Consider the following 26,096-nt stretch of genomic DNA (forward strand, 5'->3'; position numbering starts at 1 on the left):
TGACGCCACTATTTCAACAGCTGGGACTCTGAGACCTCCGTCCCGAGAAGCCTTGGGAGAGGCTTCAGACGTGGCTGAATAAAGGAGCTGAGGACTTGCCAGATCCACCACTCTCCATAGCAGGAGAAATAGCGAGACCCTAGGGCGAATGTAACAGCTGCCCTGGGTGGTTGCTAGTGACTTGTGGTGGGTGTCAGGGAACTCTCTCCAAAGGCAAAACTAAGAAGGAGAATTGCATAAATTTTTTGGTATATCATCAAACACAGAAATAGAGTAGGGAATTGGTTTTTTGACTGTCTTGAGACAAAAGCATTAGCAGACATTTTCAATCAGCTGTCTGCCCATTTAGATCGAATGAAAGCAGTCAATTTGGCTAGCATTTATGTTTTTACCTGGTGCTTCAGCAGCCAGGGCTTATGCTATTTTGCATAAACTTGCTTGCTGGGAGAGGGGTAAGTTAAACATAACTTTGCAAATGCTTGATGAGTTAAGTGTAAATGTTACTAGTGTTAGACATACAATATTATAAAATTAAGTAGCAATTGATTTTCTACTATTAGCTCACAGCCACAGCTGTGAAGAGTTCTAAGGTATGTGCTATATAAATCTTTCTAACCACTCTGTCCTAATTCATAAGCAGATAAGTAAGTTACATCAATTAACCACCCAATTACAGAAAGAAGGGGAATTGTTGCAGAATGGTTAGAGGATCAGGCACATGGAGTATTGATAAAGGGAACAAATCAATAACAGAGCTGTACAAGCAAGAGCCTGCAAGTAAAGGCCTGCATGACAAAAAGCCTCCATGAGAAAATCCCTGCGTGAGAAACAGGCCTGAGAACAAAAAGGGAGTTTTAAGGAGGTACAGTCCTGTGCTGATAAGATATACTGACCATGAGAAGGGAGGAAGATTTTTGATCTCTCAAGTCAAAACATAAATAATAGAAGCTTGCCAAATGTAGTCTTTTATCTAACCCAATTATGTAGAAGTAAGAATGTGCTTTTGTAAGCTTAAACCAATCAAGAACTGACAAGCGTATATACTGATACTATATAAGTGCCTCTGTATTGCCAATAAACGAAGTTTGCTTTATCAATCACATGGATTGTCTGCATGGCTTCCCCTGCCCGGAAGTCAGCATTCAGATATTTTAAACTTTGTCACACATCCCACACCTTTTGCTTCTCTCTCTTTTTATGACATTCTATGTCCATTAATTTAATTTTCTCTGTTTTTATTTTTAAATTGTATTTTATGTGATCTGAACATGACCCTTCACATTTGACCTATATGCAAACTGCATATTGGTTAGTGGAACTTTATGAGATGTTGAAGGCCAGGCAGTGGGTTCTTTTGAATTTTAATGATTTTTTCATTATTTCATCATTTCATCATTTTCAAGATCAGCCTCAGAGACTTGTCAAAACACTGAATTTACCTTGGATAAGATGGTGCACACCTGCATTTCACACTCACTGCTAGACTTTCCTGGGCCAGTCACTTGTTTAGCCGGAGAACACTTCTCTCTGCTTTATAATAACATTTTCAGAAAATTTTTAAACATCTTCAGATAGCAATTGTGAATCATGCCATCCAACTTCTCTAGTGATATATATACACATAATTTTCATGTGTTCTTTTGCACTTGTTTGACCATATGTCCTTACAAGGGAGTTACCTCTACAGCAGGCAGGGAATGCAGCCAAACCAGCAATTGTCGCTCTCAGATAATTGCCCTTCTGGTAATGAAACAAAACTTTGTACAAAATTTTAATTACAAAAAATGGTTATAATATTTATGATCCATAACTGCTTGTAGTTGAGGCACATACTTATAAACCTTCTAGCTGGCCTGCTTAGACCTTTGTGGAAGATTTTGTACTGACATTACTTAGCATTTTTATTTAGTCTAGTACTTGAGTAAAGGTGGGGCAGATAGGGAAACAAAAGCCAAGTTTCTTGCAACAGTGCAACAAAAAAAATTTTTGGAAGTTAAAACTGAGACATCCAAGTTGTGAAATAGTTCATTGATGAGATGGTGGAAGGACACAGAAAAATGATATGACAATATGGTTTTGAGTAAGACCCAGTTCTGTGTGAAACTAGGAAAATAACCTGAAGAAGTAAGTATAAGGAACTTTTTTTAATAAGTGCAACGTTTATGCATTGATCTTTGTAGCTGTGGGAATTAGATTTGCTGCTTTAAGCCAAAGCATTTTGTCAAGGATCTTCTTATAAGTCAAAAGGCATATAATCAGTTTCTAAATGTCACCTATATTTGCCATTGGCATTTTCAGAGACGTGCTAAACTTTTCTGTTGCCACTTCTTTTCAAGTGAATAACCTAAATTTCTTTTGTATGAAATTTGTAAAACAGCAGTTTCCTGCTTTTTGGGGTAAAAAAAATCCAGAAAGAAATTAAATTTAGCCAGTTTCCTTGTGCAACAGTGTCACAAATACTGGAATCTTCACATAATCAAAAATGATTTTAATACATCCTTAAGTAAAATGAATACTACTGAAACACCACTTGAAAAATTTCAATGGATCTAATTTCTGTGCAACAATTTCTGGTTCTGAAAACCAGTCACTGCAAATGTGAAATGCTATATCATAAATGAAAACTAATTCGAAATTAAATCAACTTGCAAAAAGAATTAAGCATAGAACTTCAATGCAGTAGTATTTTCTTTGGTACAGCTTCTTGTTTAATTTCATATGACTTGTCTCAAGATTAAATTCTAATATCCTTTTTTAATGTATTTTGCATATTATGTGATTCTGTGACACACAGACTACTAATTTTTTTTAAAAAAAACAATGATTAGATCTCATTCTCTTAAGGTGGCAGCCTGACTTTCAACAAGATCTGTCCTTAATCAACAAAGTATGTGAGAACATGAGGATCCCTGTCATGGTCCAAGATGTTCTATCTTCTACGGAGTCATTTTATTCTTTCATTTATTAGTATTATATTACTTGAAAATTTCTCTGTGTCTCTCTTTCTACTGTTTCAAACAGGTCTTTCATTTGCACAGCCAGTGGAATTCCTTGTGTTTCTGATACTACTCAGGGAAAAGATCTAAACTCTAGTTTGAGAAGACAAATAAGTATAAAGTGGAAATTGATGCAATGTAGGTTTCTTTATTTTGGAAAGACACTAAAAATCTTTGAAATTTTAAGTGATCCTAAAGTCTATGCTTAAAGTGAGACTTCCCAGATCTTAGTTTGAAAATTTTCTGAGTTTTACCTTGCTGCAAACATAATTAAAGTTTGATCAAACTAATTGATCAAATGTCTCTCCTTTGTCTGATGGTGTTCAAACCTCCATTGTCTTGTCAGAACAAGAGAAACAACTCATAGTTGAACTTTTATCCATTAATTGCAGACCTTTCCATGTTTTGATTAGGTCCATTGCAGAACAACAGTGGAACTGTTATTTTGGTATTAGTCAGTGATGTTCAAATCAATCTTGAATAAAGGATATACTGATTTTACTCACTGGTCCAACAGCAAGTTTTCTGTCCTCCATGTGGGGCTCTCCATAGTATGCTTAACTTAGGCATAAATGCAAAATTCATTATTTCTCCATCAATATCTTTCTAGTGTATGACACAATAAGGTTTATTGCTCATTCATTTTAGTTTAAAAAATAAGTCTGTAACTTTTTATTATTTATCTCTGTTCTTTAATGAGTCAAAATGGAATTAGCTATTGAGGACATGTATTGAGCATTTAAATTCATTCTATGCTACCTGCATAATTCTCTACTAAAACCTTCAACAGAAGAGAACACTTAATCCTAACAATGTTTTTATTAATTCTTATGAATTGAGACAATCCCTTCCTTTGAAGGAAGCAGCTCAATAAGATTTTACATTGAACATTCTGTGGCCTGAAATATCAGTCCAATAAACGAATACGAAAGGATGAAAAGCTTTTATTTACTTAATCAAAAGCCAGTAGGTTTTACATTATTATCAACTGATAGCTGGTTGTAGTGGTTAAGCTGTGTACAACTAATTTGTTTCCATTATACTACTTGACTGTAGATCACTATTTTCAGGTATATTTGCAGCATATTGACAGATGTATCGCATGTTTTAAAAATGGATTTGTATTAAGAAACACAAAGACATTTGAGGTTAGTCTATGCAAGTCCAGTTCCAAGTTGTATTCACTTACTTCAGTGTCAGACTGAATCCATACATTGCAATTATTTACCTTGAGTTCCAAAAATACAGTATTTAGAAGCATAACATATCTCATCTCATATCATCTCATGATGAAAAGACTGTGGATATTGAAAATATCTAATGAGTCAGTAGAACAAGCAGGTTTTAATAACTTTTCCCTGATTATCTGCCAAATTTATGAGGCCTCTAGAAATGAAATATGAATTGTGCTTGTGTAGACTCTATACTTGAGAACAATCTTGGGATTTGCTTCCTAAAAATTATGTTTCAAAGGTGGTAATTGAAAGGTTAAGTCTGCTTCTCAGAGGAGGTAATTTCTAACAGACAAGAGTCCATAGGAAGAGCTAGGTGCTAATTTTAGAAGCTTGGTCTGGAGTTGTAGAGAGGTGTAGTCTTGATAGGAGTTCTTTCCAAAGTAGTCATCAAACTTATGTACGTATTACAATTTACATTTGCGGTTGCCATGGCCACTGGACTGTATTCTGAATATTAGTCTCTCTGTGTTTGCTTCTTATTAGAACTATAATGCAAGTGGGACTTCCATAAAAGCACTGTGACTTAACAGCAGGTATTGGAAGTCCAGTCACAGTGCTTGTTTGTCAGTCTAAAAAACTGAATCAAAAAGGCGTGTTTTCAGAGAGGTGGTTGTGCTAAAATTTGTTGTGCAGAAGCTTGGAATATGGTACTACTACAAGTAGCATATAATATGATAATTTCATATTTTATACTACTGTACATGTGTCTGAAACTCTAAGTACTGTAAAATTATATACTACAGTCGTTAAGTAGCTAGACCCATCCAATTTAGTTTATAGTTTGTAGTTATGGGATTATGCTACATAATGAAAAAGAAAAAAAATCCACCCCTTGTGTCCTAGTACTTAAACTCAGCATAGTATTTTTCCTCTCTCTTCAGATTTACTGGGGATCTTGTTACTAGAGGTGTTGTCAAGTCCCAGTGTTCACACACTTGATTTCTCAGAGTTATTTTCACAGAACTGCTGAATCAAATGGGAATAGTAATTAAAACAAACACCTTTAGAGAGGCTCATAAAGTTCGTAAGAGTGTTTCAGATTAGGTACACCTAGCTGATTGTAAATTAACCCCATGATTAGGTTCTGCAGTTTTACATAACAGTATCTTTTTCTCACCGAAAGGAAGTGGTTCCTGCAGCCCAGTTCCCGTGATCACTGATTTGTCTTTGCTGCCTTGGGGGGCATAACAGAGGCTGGTGAGATGTCCCCTAGAAGCACTAGCAGTACACAATCCTACATATTTGCAGTTTCTGGCAGCTATGGCTTCTGGGTTTATTTTTTCATCACTTAGTTGAGGTTCATTGATCTCTAATTATAAAGTGAGCTACATTTAAAAAAACACATTTTCTGAAATTTATATCTGAGTTTGCAGTTTTGCTGTCCTTTGACTGGACCTTAAGACAACAGCTGCTTTTCCAAATCCTGTTAAAGGCCTGACCACTTGTACTCATTATGTTTGGACTGTTCCTCTGAGATGTCCTATTGCACCAGCAAAGTTATTAATAGTGCAGCTCTTCTGCTGGAAAAGCCTCTTTATTTGTTGACCCTGAAGTGTGTAAAATGAGGTAAAATCCCAAAATACCCTGATAATCATTACCTAAACCTCAACTTTTCCCTGTAAGCCTTAGTGGGTTCTGCACACTTGAATAACTTCCATCTCAGTGAAATGAAAAATTGGTGCATTGCAGGAGAATGTAGCCTTATGAGAGCCTCAGTTTTAGCCATTACTGACAACTTACTCAATATAGGATTTTAATGTCTCCTTTGATGCTAGACTATGTATGAGAAAAATAATCTTTCCCATATAACCAGAGTCAAATTGGGTATTTTTCCAGCTAGCATCTCCTTTGATTTTTTCCAGCTGAGTGCCACTGGATTTTTTTTTTTTTGCCTCGTTTCTTTATTTTGTAATCTTCCGTTTCTTTTTTATAATCTTCTCCCGTTGATTTTTAACTATACACTGTTCAGATAGCTGTACAAGTAAACTGGAATAGAAAACCTACAAATAAAAATGAACTCTGCTCTTCTTATCACTCACTGCCTAATTAGCTTCTTTTCTCTACTTTAGAAAGTGAGTGATATGAATAGTTACTGTTGAGGGTTAGAAGACTCCTAGAAAAATGACAGGAATAGTAGCAATGACAGAAATAGCAGAATAGATGGTTGCAAGCTTACTTTTTTTGTTAAAATCTTCTATTTCACATAATGTAAAAGACAGATTTCAATCTCTGATTTTTCTTATGTTTGTGTGCCTGACTTAATCTTTTCAAGTGAAAGAGAAGACCTGTCATGTTTGCACCCAGGTCCATAATTTAAATTTAAAGTCTTTAAATTCTGAGAGCCTGGAGATCTTGAAATTTAGTATTTTGCAATTACACTTAGCAGGTTAGCTCATGCCTGCAAAACAAATAAAATCTATTTCAAAGTGTATTGACACTGAAATGCAATGAAATTTCATAAGGTATGTGATCAATCTACCTAAATATTTACTGCTTTAATGAACTCTGAATTTATGGGTGTGCATATTGAAATGAGGTAATTATTTTAAATAGTGCCTATGTATTTTTAGCTAAAGAGACACTGAAATTACATTTCCTTAAATCAACCTGAGGTTTGTTTGTATGAGTTGAGCACAAACCACAGGATGCTACAGGGCAGGGGGAGCAGCAAGGAAGCACATACCAGTCTTGTTTCCACTCTGATGTTTTGGGGTGGGGAAGGCAGAGAGATGAATTTCATACCAATGTGAATACTTGATTGGAGTGGTCTGTAAAGTGGATAATTTGAATTTCACTCCCTGCAGCTTGTGAAGTGTAGGTTGCACCACAGAAGTATAGGCTGAGAGGGGCCTCTGGAGGTCTTCTAGTCCAACGTCTTGCTCAAACCAGTGCTAACTTCTAAGGTGAATCAGATTGTCCAGGCACTTGGGTTAAACAAGCTTTGAAAATCACCAAGGATGGACATTCCATAGCCTCTCTTACTTTTACTGTGAAGTATATTTCTTTATAGGTGACTGGAAATTCCTTTACTGCAATTTCAGATCACTGTCTCCTGTCCTCCCACAGTGCACCCTTGGAAAAGGTCTATCTCTCTAAGCTCCCCTGTAGGCACAAAAGACAATGGTTAGCTCTCCCCTTTGGCAAGCATAAAAAAAGTCTGTTCCTCCAGTGGATTTTCCCATTTGGAATATATTTCTTGTGTTGTTTGTGGGGCCCAAAAGTAGTCTTGGTGTTCCAGAAGTTTCCTTGTGATGCTGAGTAGAAAGAAATAAACACTTTGCCTGCTGGCTAAGCTGTTGCTAGTGCAGCTGGGTATGTGGTTTGTCTGCATTGCTGCAAAGAGATACTGCTGACTCATGTTCAGCTTCTCCTTCAGATCATTTCCTACAGAGCAGCAATACAGACAGACAGTTCCCAGCCTATCGGAATGCACGAGCTTATTCCCTCCCACATACAGGGGTATATTTGTCTCAGATACAAGAAAACTTCTGGTTATTTTGGCTTAAGTAGATGCACAGTTAAATTGCCCTTTTCTTTGGGAAAGAAAAAAAAAAGACATCAAAACTTCAGCTGACCTAATTATGAATATTAATTTACTCTCTGTTGAGCATTTTTCACTGTTTTGAATTACAAGCACATCATAGCAAAAAGATTTTTATACAAAAGAGGCTTTGACAGCAGTTGATTTGGGCTATGTGGCCAGGCAATAAAAAGGACACTTGGAGTGTGCAACTTTGTACAGCAAGCAGACTAAAAATACTCCATACTCTGCACTACTTGGATGGAAATATACCATGGCTCAGGCATGCCATTTTATGTAATTCTTCCAAAGAGTTGTTACAGGTTTCATAAAATTAATACACTGTAGCACTATTACAAGGGTTTAATTAATTAATTCACTGTTGCCACAGTTATCAGGAAAAGAACATTAATATCAAGTGGGTTTTTTTAACTCAACATACTCTCAGATGGTTGCTTCAAATGCTGGCGATAGCCAGATCAAGGCATGTACGTTCTGGTACCTCCTCTGCTTGCAGACAAGACTTCTTCCTTCCTTTGTGTTTCTTAGCAGAATCCTGGTATGCAACCTCCTACAGCAGCAGTAGAAAGTGGTGCTGCTTGGGTTTCATACTAATGTTGTTATCCAATAACTGAAGTAGGGGTTAAAATTCCTCTATATGTGGGTTTTTTATGTTCTTTGTCTGTATCCATTTACATCAACAGTGAATTTATCACGACTGGATTGACATGTCCTTTAATGTAAATTAATACAAAGGCATTTGTACTTTGAGAAAAGGACATGCTAATGGATGAAAAAAACTAAGTGAATGTATGACAGTTTTTCACCCAGATATTTAAAAATTGATGAGGACCAAATTCTGCCCTGGTTGTGATCTTGCTGTGTGATAATTTCAACAAGGTCACAAGGCTTTCCTCTGTGTGTGTTGAGGGGAAATTGTTTTCACACAGAATATTACTCCTGAAAGAAATAAGCATTCTATTTACACATATAGAAGAGTTCTCAAGTCTTCCAGGAAATCTGTTTGAAAACTATTTACAGTATTAGTATGCAAATTATATACCACACACTAAATGGGAATCTTGCAGCAGAGCACTCTGAGAGGCATCTCACTATTTGAACTATGGTAGTCCAGTTAAAAAAACAACACAAAAAAAGAAAACACAGCTGGATATAATTGTATTCAAACACATACTTATTATGTTATTGAGGGGATACAAATAAAATTAAATGTTGTCCAGCAGAGGTTTTCCCACAAAGACTGAGTTATTTTAGCAAAATGTTCATATAATGCAACTTTTTGTGTTTATTTTAATTGAAAATATGTTTGATATTTATTCCTAAATATTGACAAATGAAATTCGGCAGCACCAGAGAAACCATAAGACCCATCTCATATCAAGTATAATCTAATATATATATATACTTATGTTGAGAAGAAAACATAAATTGTGACCCAAGCTACATTAGGTACTTCCAGTCATATAATTTAAATCAAATTATGAGAATAGTATTGTATAGAGGTAGTGATATAGGTCTTAAACTCCTATTGTTACCCCAGGTTGTCAGAGTAGTTGATATGCCCTTTAGCTGCCTCCTCTTCTTCACTGGAGCTTCCTGATGCTTCCCTGCCTCTCCCTGCCTGGGGCAGCTCTCCTGTCAGCTTCTCTTCAGTCCCACCTTGGTCCAGTTTCTCCCCACACAGTCTCTCCTGCGTGCCCCTGCCAGAGCAGCTTTCCTTCAGCATGAGAGGTTTTAAACAGCCAGGTGTCAGTAAGAATCCACTAGGTGCTGTAGAAGGTCAGTACTGGGCTCGGCCTCTTTGCAACTAGCAAAAGCTTTGCCCTGGTTTCATTTCTAAAAATCTCCCAGAATTTCTTGTGTTCCTTACATCAATCTGCACAATTCTGGCATGTAAGTTACCCAGGCAAGTTGCAAGATCTGTCCGTACCAATTTACTGCTGGTGGGCTTGAAATCTTTAAAAATAAGAGGCTTCAGATGAGGTTTATGCCTTCTTTTTTCCTCCTCTCCATTTTTAGGACATGCTTTTAACAAACCATAACTGAAAACTGAACAAATAACAGTTTGTACCTTATGTAAGTGTGCCTGCTATTTAAATTGTTACATTCAAAGGCTGTAGATGTTGTTAAAGCCCCTCTCTTCTTCACTGCCAGCTGCTGCTCTAATCCTAAAGTAGATGCACTGGGGTTTTTTAAGCTTTATATCTCACTATACTGCCCTGGGAAATTGCTTTCTGCTTTTAAATTGACCATCATGCAGAACTTTGTATTTTTCAACCTGCCTTTTTCTTTGAGAGTTGCCATTTATTTCTGAGTTTAAAAATGCCCATTTTTGTTCAGAAGCACGAAGGGTACCTTCCCAATTCTAGTGTGTCAGATGCAGTCTTAAGAATATTTATTGTTAGCAGTGAGGAACTTTTTCTGCTGCAAATGTAATATGATCAAATGCACACTAATTTATTACTTTAAAATAGAAACTTATTTATTTGTTAATTTTAAATAACCCATACTGGATTAAATAAAATCAGTCTGGTTTTTAGAATATTTTCCAGAGGCAAAGTACCATTGCTCTGTTTAATGAAAGCTATTTTTTTCTTAGTTCTTCCTATGTAAGCAATTTTTAAAATTTTGTCTTTGAAAATTTAGAGTCACACTTTTCGTTATGATAAGAAGACAGAGGTTGTATCATTAGTGTGATAATAAGTCCATCCTGGCTGTTGGGCAAGTAAATTCAGTATCTAGCTACTCCCATTAAAAAACCCCAACCTACTTTCACTAAAAATCCGCTCCCACTAGAGAGCAGATTTTGTAGTTTCCACTCAGTGTCAAATGTAATTCCTCTAAAATCAACAGATAAAACTCACCTGAGAGCAAAACACTTATTATTAGTTTTTTCCAGCAAAGGGTAAAAACCAGATTTAAGCACAGATTTTGTAGTTAGAGGGAAGTGTCAAAGGAAGATAAATTAGGAGAATCTAGAGTGCTTGCCTGCTTTGGGGTGCTACAGAGTTGTGAGAATGAGCCAATGAAACCCAGATACGATGTGCTGAGAGTAATTTTATTTAGGCTGTCAGTCTTCTGGTAAGGCTGCAGAAGCCTGTTTTGCTGGTTTGGTTTGGTTTTTTTCCTTTGTTTTCCAAAGAAGCAAATCCTGTTTTGGTACTTTTTTTCATTGCATTTTAAAAGAAGATCCTCTTTGAGAATTGACCCAAAAGCAGGTGCTCCTGAAGGGAGCCTGAGGTTCACAGGTGAGGTGAATATTGCACAATTCTGTTTATTTTGTCTCATTAGGTCAACCATGCTTCTTAGAGGAATAGCTAGAATGTAATGAATGGCTTCCTTGGCAAAACCGAAGCAGAAACATGTGACTGGTTTCTGTTATCTTGGGAATTTATTTTATTTCAATTTCATGGTGTGGAATTTGTTTTTCAGTCTTGCACACTGAAGAGGAGTATCTCAGTGAAGTTCCTTCCCAGATTTAGCCCTTTGCTTTCCTTTCTCTTTCTTTTAATAGCCTGGCTGTGTAAACACGACTGAAGTGGATATAAAAAAATCTTCAAGAATGAGAAATCCACATAAAACAAGAAAGGTAAGTACTGTTATTATATCAAGATCAGGAGGTGGAGGAAATTTATAGCACAAATTTCCATAATTTCTTACAGCATTTTTTTCTTACAGCTGCAAGGAACAAATGCATGAACATATGTTAATATTTCATAAGCTCTTAGTTGAATTAGTATTAACAAATTTGCTAATGCTAAGTAAATTCTATCACATAAGATTTTGGAGAAATACAAAGAGATTTTGAATATAAAATTCATTTTTGCATTCTTTATTCATGTTGTTTAGTAGATTGAATAAAGCCTATTAAAGTGTTTCTTTCAGTAATTAAGGAAAAGAAATTTTAAAATTCAGTGTGAACTCTAACAGCAGTTCTTGTCCTGTTCTTAATGAAAAGTGTGTCTCTTTTTTACAATTATGCCCAAAACTGGAAATTGTGGAAGAAATTAGCTCTATCTAAATTAGGTTGTAATTGGAGTGTAATTTATCTAGGGTTGTATAGATGGATTGGATCAACTCTTTTAAATCCTTTGCACCATAAACATATAGATTGACTTCCACTTTAAAGTACTTCCTTTGAGGTATATTTGCATGTTGATCCGTGGAAAAATATGTTTTAAGAAGGAAAGTGGATTTAGAGAAAGTTTTAGCTTGTCTTATTTATGGTAGTGAAAGGTCCAGATTAGTGTAATTTACCAGAGAGTAATTGCAATTTTGGGAGTCATCCAAATAATCCTTGTGCTAGTGTACCTTTCACAATACCTCACCTACCAGTCATCTCTGCTTACTGTAATAGCATCTCTCAGTGTCATTCCCCATGTTTACTGTGACGCTAATACAGAGACCTAATAAAAGTAGATCCTTTGTCCTGTGGCTTTATGGAATTGTGGGAGTTTGGGAGTCTTTATTTTACACTCTAGTGCAGAAGCACAGTTTCATCTGAGTGCATGGGTTATTGCAGTTTCCTCAGGAAAAGATGATCTTGGCTAACTTCTTGAGCACAATGTACTAAGCCATGACAGTTATTATGAGTGTGTGTAGAAAGCACTGTATGAAAGCAACTCTCATTGTTCCATATTTTTTTGCTCAGTCTGTCTATGGCTTACAAAATGACATTCGAAGTCACAGCCCTACCCACATGCCAGTACCAGAGACTAAGCCACCCACAGAAGATGAACTACACCAAGAGGTTTGGAACATAACTACAAACATGTATTTTTAAATTAACTTTTTAGGAAAGTAGGTATAAAAATATTATTGTAACTGGGAAGTTATTCAAAACAGGTGTAGCAAACATTTAATAAACTTTTTCCTTGTTTCAAGATATATGGATTTAGGAATGTAACTTCATCAAAACTAAGGAGACAAAACCTGAATTTTTTTGTATAATGCATTAAACATCTAAAGGCAGTGGGAAGTAGGCCAGTGAGTGGGTTCTTTATATAGCTAAGCCCATTAGACTGTTCAGCTGTGGAGAGCTTGCTCTTCTTTCAATACTGATTTGAGGTTTGGGGGTATACTTACCACTCCATGTATGCATGTATGAGGTCACACATTTATCTACTGTTAAAGCTTTGTTAATCTTTCCTGAGATGTTAGAATTTGGAGAAGGTAAATGTCTGAAGAAGTATTAGTTCTCTTCAAAAATCTAAATAAAGGCTAATTTTAAAAATGGATTTCTGTTGATGAATCTTTAGGGAGAATGTTTTATTGGGCACATCTTTTGTCTCTGTATGATCTTTTCTCTTTAATGGAAAATTCCATTTATTTTAGAACTACGCTGGTGAAATGTTTTAATTCTGATATATTTCTCTTCTGTGCCCTAGGATAAATTAAGGTTCAATTACAGCCCTAATAAAAAAAGTTATAGAAATGGAATCAAGCAATAAATTACTCATAAAACTCTTTGCCTTCCTTTCTTGCAGATTAAGCACTGGCAAATGCAATTAGACAGACATAGATTAAAAATGTCAAAAGTTGCAGAGAGGTACGTATATTGTCACATTTTCTTTTTTTTCAGTTAGACTGATAACTATTGGGAAAAATGTCAGTTTGAAATAGTTTCAAAGAGCTATTCACAGCAAATAGCTCTTCAAAGAGAGACATGGGAGCTCAGATTTCATAGAAATAACTGGTTAGAGTTTACTTTAAGTGGAGAAGTATGAAGTTCTTTTAGTGATAAAAATACTCCAGATATTCCACAATACATATCTGATAAACCCAAGTCACTGAAAGAGCCTCTGACCAAGGGATCACAAGTTTCACCTTTCATTGGCAGGGAGGCTAAAAGGGAATAGGTCTGGGGTTATTGTTTTGATATTTCAAAAGGGCAATCACTGATGAACCAAGGGAACTGATTGGTGTGGAGCTCAGTCAGTGCTTGAACGAAGTGAGTTTGGCCTCAGTTTGTGTCAGAGATGTAACACTAGTAGGAATCTATCTCCTAATACGACCAGAATTTGTCAAGAAGGGGCTAGAAAGCAAATAAAACAAAAAGCCCAACGTTGCAGAAAATGGAGCTGCATAGGGCTCAGTAAAGGAAACTAACCCAAATACAAATTACTCTTCATCTTCTAATATACATTTGTACAAATATGTCTACTTATTTATGTGTATGTGTGCATATATATGCAAATACATATACATATTTATTCACAAAGAGAGCAGGTTAAGATTTTTTGTTTGCTGAAAAGTAAATATATCATGCACACTACCTATAAAAGGAATTGAAAAGAAAGAATAGTTGTCCTCACTTGTCAGTAATTTTACAAAAATTATGAGGCCAAAGGAAACAGCAAGCATGAATAAGGCCAATGGGAGATGTAAATTACCAGAATACAAGCAAAGATTTTAGTGCATGCAACTGAGTCAGACCAATTCTTGAATATAAAAAATTGTGAAAAAAAATTGGCGTGTTTTTTAAAAGATAAACTTGAGAATAGTGCCCTTTTATTAGGAAATAATAAAAATATTAATTATATTTAAGAGAAAATAAAAGGAGTACTAGCAGATGCAGGGCCAACAAATATAAGCTGTGTAACAAGCAGTGTTTTAGAACAGATTTTAAAGGAACTGATGATTAAGACCACAGGGATATATAACATGTTCCTTTATGAAAAAACAAATGTGTGTGGAAGAGGTTATATGATCTAATTTATTAGTGTCTAAAGGAACCTTAAATGGAGCTGTGTGGAAGTATTAGGGAAACTTATTTTATATCTACTCTTGATAGACCTGAGCCACCCCTCCTTCTTCAGTGGTCCACTTTTAAATGGCTTGAGCAAACCTATTTCACCCTGAGCTTGTAGCTGCCTTCTGAGTGTGTGCACACACAATTGATGCAAGGTAACTTGTTAACTGGGGTAACCTGATCAGGTTTCCTCGCCTCCTGACGTGACAATGTTTGATGCTTTTGTTTTCCTAGTCTATTAGCTTATACAGAGCAGTATTTGGAATATGATCCTTTTCTTGTGCCCCCTGATCCCTCAAACCCTTGGATATCAGATGACACCACTTTCTGGGAACTGGAGACAAGGTATATAATTTATTTCTTCTTTGGAAGTAAGGGGGTATAACATGGTTTTCTGGAATGGGAAGATTTCAGACAAAGGTACTGCAGGAAAATACTGAGGTAGAAGGGCAATGCAGTACCCTTTTGGTCTTTGCAGTTTTACATTTGGTAAGATGGGAAGTGCTATGGGCTAATAAATTACAGTAACCAGTTTCAAGGATTCTAGTATGGTGAAAAAAAGAGACATCTTTTAAAATCTGGTAACATTCCTAGGTGGAAATCTTTATTCTTCTGTGTATTACCTTCATCCTGTGTAAGCACTAACAGTCTGTTTGCTCATTGCTGAACATTGCACAGATGTGAGCACTCTAAAAAGTGAGAAAACCATGGAACTTTATGGTTTAGTCTAAATTATGAACACAGATTATTAGAATACTGAAGTATTGCTTACTTTGGGTTCTGTTGTTTTTATTTCTGTAGCAAAGAGCCAGGACAGCAGAGGGTGAAACGATGGGGATTTGGCATGGATGAAGCTTTGAAAGACCCTGTGGGAAGAGAGCAGTTTCTGAAATTCTTGGAGTCAGAATTCAGTTCAGAAAATTTAAGGTAAATGAGAGCTACTTTTTTTTTTATTAGCTTATAAGATATATTGGGTTTTTGCTTTGTTGTTTTGGGTTTTTTTTCCTGATACTTTTCATTTTTTGACTCCTTCAAAAACTTTCCTCACTTTTCAGAATTAATTAGTCCAGATTGCTGGCAGCTTTCATGTACAGGCTGAGGGAAATATTCATATAGTTAACAGAGACTCACATGAAGCATGTTTTTCCATTCATGTTCAACTTTTGGTCAAACTACTCCTGTAAGAACTTTTCTCTCAGCTTGTCTTGTTAAACAGGTATAAAACTGACTCATTCAAAGCCTGTCCAGTATCTTTTATTAAGTCAAATACTCTGGGAAAAGCAAAATGAAAATAAAAAAGTTTAAAAATAAATAAAGGACCTAAAAGTAAAATTCACAGACTTTCATCAGGTTGATTGGTTTCTGGAGATCATTTTGAAAATCTCCACCAGTATTCTAGTACTTGTGGATCTGACACAGCTGAAGTAGGGTGACATCTAGCTCTCAAATTCCTCACTATCGCAAAATGGAGAAGTGTTCCTAGTGTACGAAGCATATAGGGTACGTTTTAAAAAGTATATTTACAGAATTACTTTTAAGTGAGGAGAAAAGTTTTTTGATTTTAAAAATGATAGTCCATCCATTGGTTAATAGCAGGTTTTGTCTGTTCAAAGAAAGTCATATTTCAGTAAGAGTTATTTCAGAGAGATTAATGACAGCCTTTCTATAGACAGACAAATTAAGCTGAGCATAGTACAAAAATACAGGCAACATATTTTTCTCTTAATTCCACCTTGTTGTCAGATGTCATCTGTATCACTTTCCATTCACCAACAACATAAGTAGTGTAGAATCCTATTTGAATTTACATTCTAGAGCTCAGAATAATCTTAACCTACTTTTTTCCTATGCCAATTCTCACTCTAAAGTGTTGCAGCATAGCCGTTCATACTAAAATTATGCTTTTGTGGCATCTTACAAGAGGCATTTAATATTTATGGTGTTGATTTATAAATGCCAAGTAATTGCACAGATCTCCTTGTTATTAATTTAAATTTGTCAGCAGAATAATTGGAGTTGGAGTTCTCTAAATTGCTGACCATGTTCATAGTCAAACATTAACCTTGCATCACAAATACAGCCTGACCTGTATGTGTATGTTGATGACTTTATTAGTCACAGATACGGATTTTTCTTATTAAAAAGTCCAATTGGTAAAATTAATTTTTAAAACTCAGAATAAAACCAAGAAAAGGAAAGTAATTTAAAAAAATTATTATTTAAATAGCATCCTGGTAATTTGTTATGCAGAGCAGCTGTTCAAACATGAACCTATTGAGCCCAATGTGTGCTGCAGTTTCTGGTGCTTTTCTGTGATTAATTTGTCTCTCTGCCAGCTAGACTGTTACCCGCATAATCCCTAACTCTTTCTTCTAATCCTATTTACAACACTAACCACAGGGAAACTGCAAGTAACTGATCCAGAAAAATTCCCCCAAGAAATTTCTTCAGAGATGATTCCTTCATATGCCATCTACTCTTCTGTCTCTCCCTCTAAATTCTTATGTTGGCATTATAAAATATAATATCTGAGTAATGGTGAATATGATCTTACAGGCCAGGCAGGGGATAAATTTGTTCTGAAAAGGTGCTTTCTGTGATAATTAACTGAAGGAAAACTGTCTCAGAAGCTCAGAATTATATTTGTAAATTCTCAAGCCGTAGGGAAATCAATCCACCATTAGGTTCACATAGTAAAGTTGGGTTAGAAAACATGAATTTGTAAAGCTTGTTGTGTATGGCTGTCAAAATGTTTTAGACACCAAAAACAGAAGTGAAAAGCTCAAGGATTTCAAGCATTACCACTGATAACACCTTCGAAGACCACCACTTTCGTTGCTCACTTGTTAACTCCATCATGGTAATTTGGGGGTTTTTAGTGGTATTTTTTTTTTTACTATTTTGATAGTCACCTTGAGAAAAATAATTATGTCAACCCACATCTTCCCACTGCAACGAATTCAACTCAAATCAGCTGCTGGTTCTTGTACTTTTACAGATCTAATCACAATAAGATTTACAACACTGCCAAGCCTATAGTTGGATAGGTGGCTGGGACCCTGCATTCAAGCTTTCAAGCCGAGTACACAGGATACAGCAGGGACTGCTGGCATGACAGGAGCTTCGCTGGTAGTAAATTAGATGTCTTATACATCATTCTGGTGAAAGAAATACCAACCCCATGAAATGATAAGACTACCAGATACACCATTTCTATTCAAGTGCAATGGTCTTACACAGCAAAAAGTCCCAGTGTTACTGTCACTTTGACTTTGGCTGAGAGTGTCTGAGCTGTCTGAGAATATCATTCTTGGTGGATACAGATCCTGTCTTAAGGAACACAAAAAGGATGAAGGAACTTGAGCCATGATTTAATACTAAGAATTGTGCAATGATCAGGAATATAACCAGATTTCCCCGTCTTACTTTCTATCTCTGTGCTTTTTCTTTGCCTGTAAATGGGGCTTAACAGTATTTCACTCTCTGAAGGTGTTGTAAAGCACAGCAAAGGAATAAAGCTGTCTAAACAGTTCTGTCAGTGCAGTAACTTCATTACAGTGTGACTGTAGTTTGCAGGTTGGATTCTGCACTCACCTAATGCAGGCTGACTTGTGATCTCTTGTTACCATGCAGATTTTTTTGAGGAGTTGCTTTGTGTGCTGCTCTATACACAGAAAAAAATAGCGGAAGTAACATATGATTTGGATAATAGATTTATGAAATTCCCACTGCCTATTACAAAATGGTGACCATTGTTTAAAATTCACCAGACTAAAGTTCAAGCATGATCCAGTACTATTGAGCTTGGTCACAAGGCTGTCCAAGTACTAAAGAAAGGACTTTTCAAAGAGAGTGAGGTTATGAAATCCAACTTACTGCAACCTGGCAACTGGAGACCTAATTTCTTTAATTCTTGTAGGAAATTGTATTCCTATTATTATCCTTCCTTTGTCTGTAATGCAGCAGAATTCTTTGGAAAGTTAGTATTTGTATCCTGACTATAGGTTTGCTCCCAACTGATTATTTTGTAGGAGTTGCAGCCTGTAAAGATTATTTAATTTCAGACCTGCCAACATGAAAGCCTGTCTAAATCATTATGCAGTATTGCAGTGGGTGTGATCTCCAAAGCAGCTCTAGGACTGCGAAAACCTAAATTAGTGAAGGGAGAGTAGTGCCAGGTTAGGTTCCATGATACACTGAAGGAAAAGCCACCGGACCCCTTGCCCCTTCCTTTGATGCTTATTTATTAGCTCTGTAATGTGTGACTAAATAGGAAAAAGGGACTTTGCATTCTTGTTATCTCGGAAGAGAGGGACTGAGAAATTTGCTAGATTTGGATGTTTTCCATCAATAACTTCTGTTTAACCATCTTGCTGCAAGCTGATATTCTGTGAGATGTTTATCCTTTACACTGGTGATTATGAGGCCTTGTTTTGGGTGCTAATAACTTGACCAAAATTTAATCCTCAAAGATGAAATTGCCTATGAGTTATTGCTCATTCAGACTCAAGCTTAAATGCCAAGTGCCAGCAGTGTTGCCATTTTTGCAGAGTAGATGAGAAGGAACTAGTTGCAAGATTTAATGATTTTCTCTGTCATATTCTTGAAATCCTTCAGTTCTACTATGCCTTGAAGCTTGAAGCTGTAGTTGGCAAGAAGGTGGATTCTAGAAATCAGAGAGCAGTGTTTCCTGCCCCAGGAAAAATCTTAAGTGATTTTATTCATAGAGTTTGTTTAGGTTGGTTTTTTTTTTTTTTCTGAAAATGCCGTAAGGTCTGGCCGCTGACTTGTTGTGTCACATGCACTGAGTGCAAAGTCCACATAACTCCCACTTCACTGTTTCCACACTGACTATACCTCACACATTTCATGGAGAACCATTGCCTTTCTCTCACTCTTTGTTCCTATGGGCTAAACTTAACTGATTGGCTTGGTCTGGGATCTGGCTGCTCCTGGCATTTAGGTCAGTTAATGGGACAGAGCTGTGTTGCGGCTGTGCTATTTCTCCATGAGGCCACTGTGGCTTTGAAAGTAATCCAGCTGGAGGACATAATCCCCAGATATCTTGCAACATGTGTTTCACCAGTCCATGTGGCTGGATGTACTACTACCATACACTCACTACACACCCTCACTGCTGTGTGTCTGCTGTGTGACCCAGCATGTGGCAGGGGGAATCTATCTATCTATCCCAAATGCTGGGATAGAAGACAGCAGCAAGGTTTACACTCAGCTACTCAGGTCTCTGTTCAAACAGTGCTGAGCATCTTCTAGAGAGGGTCTCCATGGCAAAAGCAAACCTCCACCCACAGGAGATGCAGTTTCATCCAAGGGCAGCCGGACTGAGTTCTAGCTCCTTACACAAAGTAGCGCTAAGTCTGTGTATATCATTGTTCAGAAAATGCAGTTCCCCCTCTCCCCTCTCCTGCCCTTGCACACAGTGTTGCGGACTGTGCTTTTTGCTACAGGAGTCTTCCCTTGCTCTGGTCACACTCATGAGGCAAGGAGCTGTAAAATGATACTGGGAGCTCTTTGGATTTGAGGCCCTGTGCTGAGGTCTTGCTGACTCCATTTCAACTTCATCCATGCTATTGGTTGCCATGGGATATTGGAAAAAGTTATTTTTGAAAATGCAGGAGGGGGGCAGCCTTATTTTTGTCATTTCCTAACTTTGAATATTTAATTCAACTGTCTGTGGGAGGAGGGCAGGCATCTTTTCTTAAAAGATAAGTAAGTAGATTAAAATCTTGAAATGTGTGTTGGCTGTGAAATAAGCTCCCTAGACATGACATAACACAGAAATCATAATTCTTCCCACTTTTAGAGAGGTTTCTGTATTTAGGACTTCACATTTTTAGTAGTCTTTGAATGCTATTGTTAGAAGGGTAAAATTAAATTAATCTATCAAAGAACTGGTGTTCAGCCTGTGAGAATGGGTCTATGCAACCAACCTATTCTATGCTGCAAGCATAGAAGTTAAATTTATTGGAATTTATCTCCCATCTATTTCCTCATAATTGAGCATAACCTACTATATGAAAACAGTTTGCTTACAAAAGAAAATAGCATCCTGAGGCATGTTTGTGGTGACTTCCAGAAGTATTGGCAGTGATACAATGGAACACACAAGGAAGTGACATCTTTGAGCTGGTTCCGCAGGGGGCCTGCAGGGAGATAGAAAATGTGTGTTTACAAAGAGCATCCTTCCCTTTCATTTTTGTGTTCCTTACCTGACTTGGAGACACATGAGTAATCAGTCAATCCCAGAAGATGCACTTGAAGGGGTTAGCACTGCAGGATATGTGCTTTTAAATGCAAATATCGAAAGCAGATTAAGGAAACCAAAGTAGGTTGCCCAAATTTGAGAGAGGGAACTGAATTAGAGTTTTTGTGCTTTGCAGTTTTTAAACTTGAGTTATGAGGCCTCTCTTCTTGCTGCATTGCCATCAGGTTCTCAGGATACATCCCCAGGCTCTGTGCAGAGCTATGTTCAATTCAACTGTAGTTCATATATAAAAGTGATTCTACCCAGAATTTTCGAAACTGGAGTTCTACTGGCACAGACCCCTTTTGTGACCTTGGAGAAACCACTCCACATTATTACATTATTAATATATTTGCGAAACTGGGACAATATTGCTTCTCTGTCTCTTGGAGAATCTTAGATGAAAAAATTGTGCTTAGATTCTATTGAAATTGAAGGTTGTAGAAATACCTAAAATAGTCTTCTTGGTAGAGTGAAGCTGACCATACTGGCTTGTGAAAAATGACCACAGGCTCCTTCCATCTGTGCTACAAAGAAATTTCAAAACAGGAATATGAAGGAATAATTGCTTCCTGAAAGGTAAATGTTCTCAAGTGAAGAATAGCTTATAGAAGGAACACTGTAATGTTTGCTATGCTTTACTATCGTCTCTTAAGAGTTTTGCAATAATTAAATTAGAATTTGGATTGAGGGTGGTATCATTTTGCTTTCTTGGGGGTCTGTGTACAGTTTCACTGCTCCTCTCTCTTATCCCATCCTTGTTGAAGTCACCTAAGAGAGCTTAAGTTGATCTCACAGTGTAAGCAGGCTGGAATCACATTTTAAAGGTGCACCCAATTTATTTGCAAGCCTTGGATAATCCATCTGATTTCAAAGTTAAATGGCTTCAAGACTCAGCTTATCTGTTTCATGGGGTCAGCTGTGTCAGAACAATAACGAAAAGTTGTGATGGTATATACTGTGTGCTTACCAAAGTCAAACTTCAGTGGAGCTCTTGGATTTGGGGGAGAACTAAGCGGTCTGAAACATGTCTAAGAATGGAATCCTAAATTAATTTAGGATTGTTTTGTGCCATGAGAAGGTCTGGTCTGAACACCAGTAGAGGAAATAATGGAATGAAGCTTATAGTTAGTTAGCTATGATCATAAAGTGCTCAAGACCTTCTTAGTGATCTTGCTCCAGACTGAATGTGGATACAGCAAACTGGCCACACTGCATTTGGCTGCCCAATACTGGATTGCTCTGCAGCAGCGGAGAGAATGTGTAATTCCATTCAGCATTTTTAGGAAAAATATACATATAAATGGAATGCTGAAAAAAGAAGTTAAATTATAATTAGCAAAACAAATGCTTTTGCAACTTATGCATGATTTGTGGGTAACAAAAGTACAGTTATAGAGTTTAGGATTTAGTAGGACTCAGAGACTCATGTAGATTGCAAGAATATAAATTATTAGGTTTTGAGGGAATGTCAAAAAGCAGTCAGTTTATAGGTAATATAAGCCCTTGTGGTTCAGCCAAAATGAAGGCTCAGTTTAATTCCAGCTAAATGGAAATTTTCCTGTAAGCATGTTATCCATACATAAGTAATGAAGGATTTCCTACCCATCTCATGAAGAGCCTTCTAAAAATTGCTTCCAAAGGTGGATTGATTGCCTTGAGACACGATACCAGAATGCTGATCCCAACATAAAATCACTCAGCTTTTTCTTATTTTAGCATGTTTATATGCAAACCTCCATTACTTAATTTATTTTTAAAAGCAAGAAAGAATGTGGGCACTTCATTAGTGGTTATCCTGAGCTGGAAGTCAAGATGCTGTGTTGTGCCATAGGTTCTGGTTAGCAGTAGAAGACCTGAAGAAGAGGCCTATCCGTGAAGTTCCTGCTCGTGTCCAAGAAATCTGGCAAGAATTTCTTGCTCCAGGTGCACCCAGCGCTATCAACCTAGATTCAAAAAGTTATGACAAAACCACTCAGAATGTGAAGGAACCTGGAAGATACACATTTGAAGATGCTCAGGTCAGTTTGCAACTGCGTTAATGGACATCTGAAATGGAATATTGGCTAGTGAAACCTATATACATAAGTGAGATGTATTTGGGAATTAAATGATAATGCCCTGTTTCCTAAAATGCCATTTTGGAAATGCAAATGTGTAACACTCTTTCTTTCATGAGGCATATGAAGTTCTTAATGAAATTTCTGTGCTTGATATACAGTCTTCAAGTGGACTTTGAATAGAGGAAAGCATGTAGTGAATAAAAAATGAAGTACTTCTGTATTAAATGCAACACTTCATGTGACTTATAACTTAATATTTCATCTTTGCAGACTTCTGAGAAAAGTAATAGAAAATAATTGGATTCACAGTAAAAGTAGCAGAACTGGTATCATCCTCCATTTTCATCAGCAGCCCAGTGATGAAAATTTAATTATTAGTGCAAAATGAAATGGTGTCAAAAGGAGAGATTGAAATCATATCCCTGCAGAATTTCCTACAGCTTGATTATTAGGTCATCATCTACAGAGTCAGGAGATGCTTCTGCAGGCCCCACGAAGGAGAGAAGGGAATTGAATTGAGACTTTCTACTCTTTGGGACAATGCCTCTGTCCTCAGTATGAAGGGGAATAATTCTACCTCCTTTTAATACTTCCATTATGAGAATAGCAACCTATGAAGAAACAATAAAATTTTCATTAGATCCTATGTAATACCCATTGTTTTGAAGTACTCTGCATGAAACCAAACATACAATTTTTGCTTACATCTGCTGACCCCTGGAGATTTAAGACTGCAGTGTATAGCAAAGACATAAATTACACAAATAAACAATCCAGCAAGATCAAAGGTTTTAAAAAAACATGTCTTGGCAGTTAAATGGATAAAAGACAAATTCCTTGCAGTATCCAATCTATATTTTTTTAGTAAGTGTAAAAATTCAATACCCTTTTACTTCCAGATCTCTCTTCTTGTAATTTTGTCCTTCGTTTATGAGAGACATGGAGTATTCAGTCTTTATGCAAGCAGGACTTTTCCTCCTGGAGAGGACATCTGTTTAGTCCATCCAGTTCAGCAAAAAACCTTAAACCTGGAAGCCTCAATTTCTCTGGAAAAGGGAGAGGCTACACCTGCTGCGTTCTCACTTGAAGCTTTAGGAGCTTTAAAGTGTCCATCTGAGGTGGAGGGTTTTGTCAGGAGTAGGGTTCTGCCTCTGCAACAGGCCCTTTTTGGCCTGCCAGCTGGGAAAGAGACCACTTGTGTGCCATTCTGGAAGTCGGTGGGTCATTTAATTGTGGTTAAAAATGTATGAAAAGCATTTCTGGACTGGAAATACAGAAAGATGAAACTCCATGTCAAATGCAGACACATGAGTAAAATGGGACACGTAAGTAAAAATAGTCTGATTGTGCTAAATATGTGCATTAACATGTGTCCTGGCTAATGTGTACATTAATGATACTAATACAGCCTAATTTATTCTTGCTTTTACAAGAATGTTCAGAAATAAAATTTTCATGCCCATCACCAGTTTCTGCTCTCTGTTGACTGCATTGTCTGCTTTCACAAACACTGAGCGGGAAAAAACCTCCCCAAATAAACCAGTCTAAGTTCTGAATATACACCAGAATTTCTCTGCTTAGTGTAAGAAATACAATCAAAGACATTTAGAATAATTTTTAAGGTTTCTAATACAGCAAAAGTTAAATAACAGCTCTAATTTTACCTTGCCTTAATTTTCAGATAAAGTGGGGAGTTTTGTTTGGGGTTGTTTGGTTGGTTTTTTTTATATTCACTAATTTTATGCACTACCAAGCTGAGAAACAGTATTTACTTTCCAGCTTGTTTGCTGTTTCCCAATTGCTGTGCTACAGGCTTCCTACAGTAAAGAATAGAATTTGAGTAGAAGAAAAACTCCACGAAAATAGCTAACACAATTCAGGATCTTTTAAAAGTACTTTTGAGAGCATTTCCTATTCTGAATGCTTTTCTAAAAATCTTTCCTCTAGCATATAATCAGAACTAGAATTATCAAGTGTCCTACATCAGAGATTTTTTTTCATCTTTTTCAGAAATTAGAATGCTCCAAAATTAAAAGTTTTTTAAGCTGCTCTGGTAATTTATTTTCTGGATAAAAGTTTCCAAATTTTTATACGCTTCTGAAGAATTAATATGTTGAAAATTAGATTAGCCTGGAACTGTTTTTCAATTTACATATGTGTATTCCTTTTTATATTGTTAGCTTGTGAGCAGACTAAACATCTGTCAAAGAATGTTTTCAAGAGTAGCCAGGGGAAATCCTCACTAACCTAAGCACAAAACCTAGTACCTCTTCCTAGCCTCTGAAATCACAAGAGTATCTCCAGAAACTAATTCAGAAAACCTGATGAGGAAGGACCCAAATCTCCTAATTTCATCACTTAGCTAAACTAACTAATGTAAGGGAGGTTTGAAGTTGGGCCTTAAGCTAGGACTCGGTTGTCAATTCTTAGAAAATAATTTTGTACTGGAAAATTTGGTCTACAAATTAAAGAAAGGTGTGTTGTGTAATTATATATAAGAAATGGGTGGTATTTCTGCTTTAAGAATAGAAAGCAATTAAGCCTTAGCTTCAGAATTGAAACCTGCTGTCCTGTAATGCTTCCTATTCATAGTAGTGCTAGCTGGTGTACATTCCACAGCCAAAACGTGTGGCTGCCTCCCATTTTACATGTGTCTTCTTTCAAGGGAGTAACAGCTCCTCCTTTCCTTTTCAGGAGCACATTTACAAACTGATGAAAAGTGATTCTTATCCTCGTTTTATACGATCCAGTGCCTACCAGGAGCTGCTACAGGCCAAGAAAAAGGTATTGGTCCATCTTGCCTTTGTCTTGCCACTGTGCAAAGCAGTGGTTATGTTTGCAACAATACTCAGTCTTCTCTCCCCTGTGCCAGTGCAACTGGATATCTGGTAGGTGACCAGCTTGGCGTTTTTGGAGGGTCACATACACACAGGAGTTCAATATACATATATGTGTATATATCCTGCATGCGGGCATGTTTCAATAAGTTAATCTAGCAAAACTTATTTTTATTTTTACATCCCATATTGTACTGTTTTCTCTGTTATGAAGCACCTTAAATTGCAAAGTGCTTTACAAATACATTAAAAAAAATAAAATAAAATCCCAGAAGAATAGTCTTTCATGTTTGCAAGTTTGCTTATGTAATAATTGTTGTTCTCTTTATTCCACCTATGAAAGCTACAGAATGTGTTTAGAAACAATCTTACTCATATTAATAACTTCTAACTTCAACTATAAATATA

At 36.6% G+C, this 26,096-nt stretch overlaps 1 protein-coding gene across 12 annotated transcripts in view; it reads left to right on the forward strand.

Moving 5' to 3' along the window:
* The window catches only part of RGS7 (regulator of G-protein signaling 7), a 240,100-nt gene that overhangs the window by 186,066 nt on the left and 27,938 nt on the right, over positions 1–26,096 (forward strand). For all 12 annotated transcript variants that reach the window (XM_008635321.2, XM_008635322.2, XM_017736397.1 and 9 more), the window contains exons 9-15: positions 11,287–11,361; positions 12,424–12,522; positions 13,259–13,320; positions 14,758–14,868; positions 15,325–15,450; positions 22,623–22,809; positions 25,546–25,635. In XM_008635321.2, the coding sequence (XP_008633543.1) occupies positions 11,287–11,361; positions 12,424–12,522; positions 13,259–13,320; positions 14,758–14,868; positions 15,325–15,450; positions 22,623–22,809; positions 25,546–25,635 (750 nt within the window). The remainder of the gene's footprint in view (positions 1–11,286; positions 11,362–12,423; positions 12,523–13,258; positions 13,321–14,757; positions 14,869–15,324; positions 15,451–22,622; positions 22,810–25,545; positions 25,636–26,096) is intronic.

Source organism: Corvus brachyrhynchos, unplaced genomic scaffold (assembly GCF_000691975.1).
Source record: "Corvus brachyrhynchos isolate BGI_N302 unplaced genomic scaffold, ASM69197v1 scaffold595, whole genome shotgun sequence".
Lineage (NCBI taxonomy): Eukaryota > Metazoa > Chordata > Aves > Passeriformes > Corvidae > Corvus > Corvus brachyrhynchos.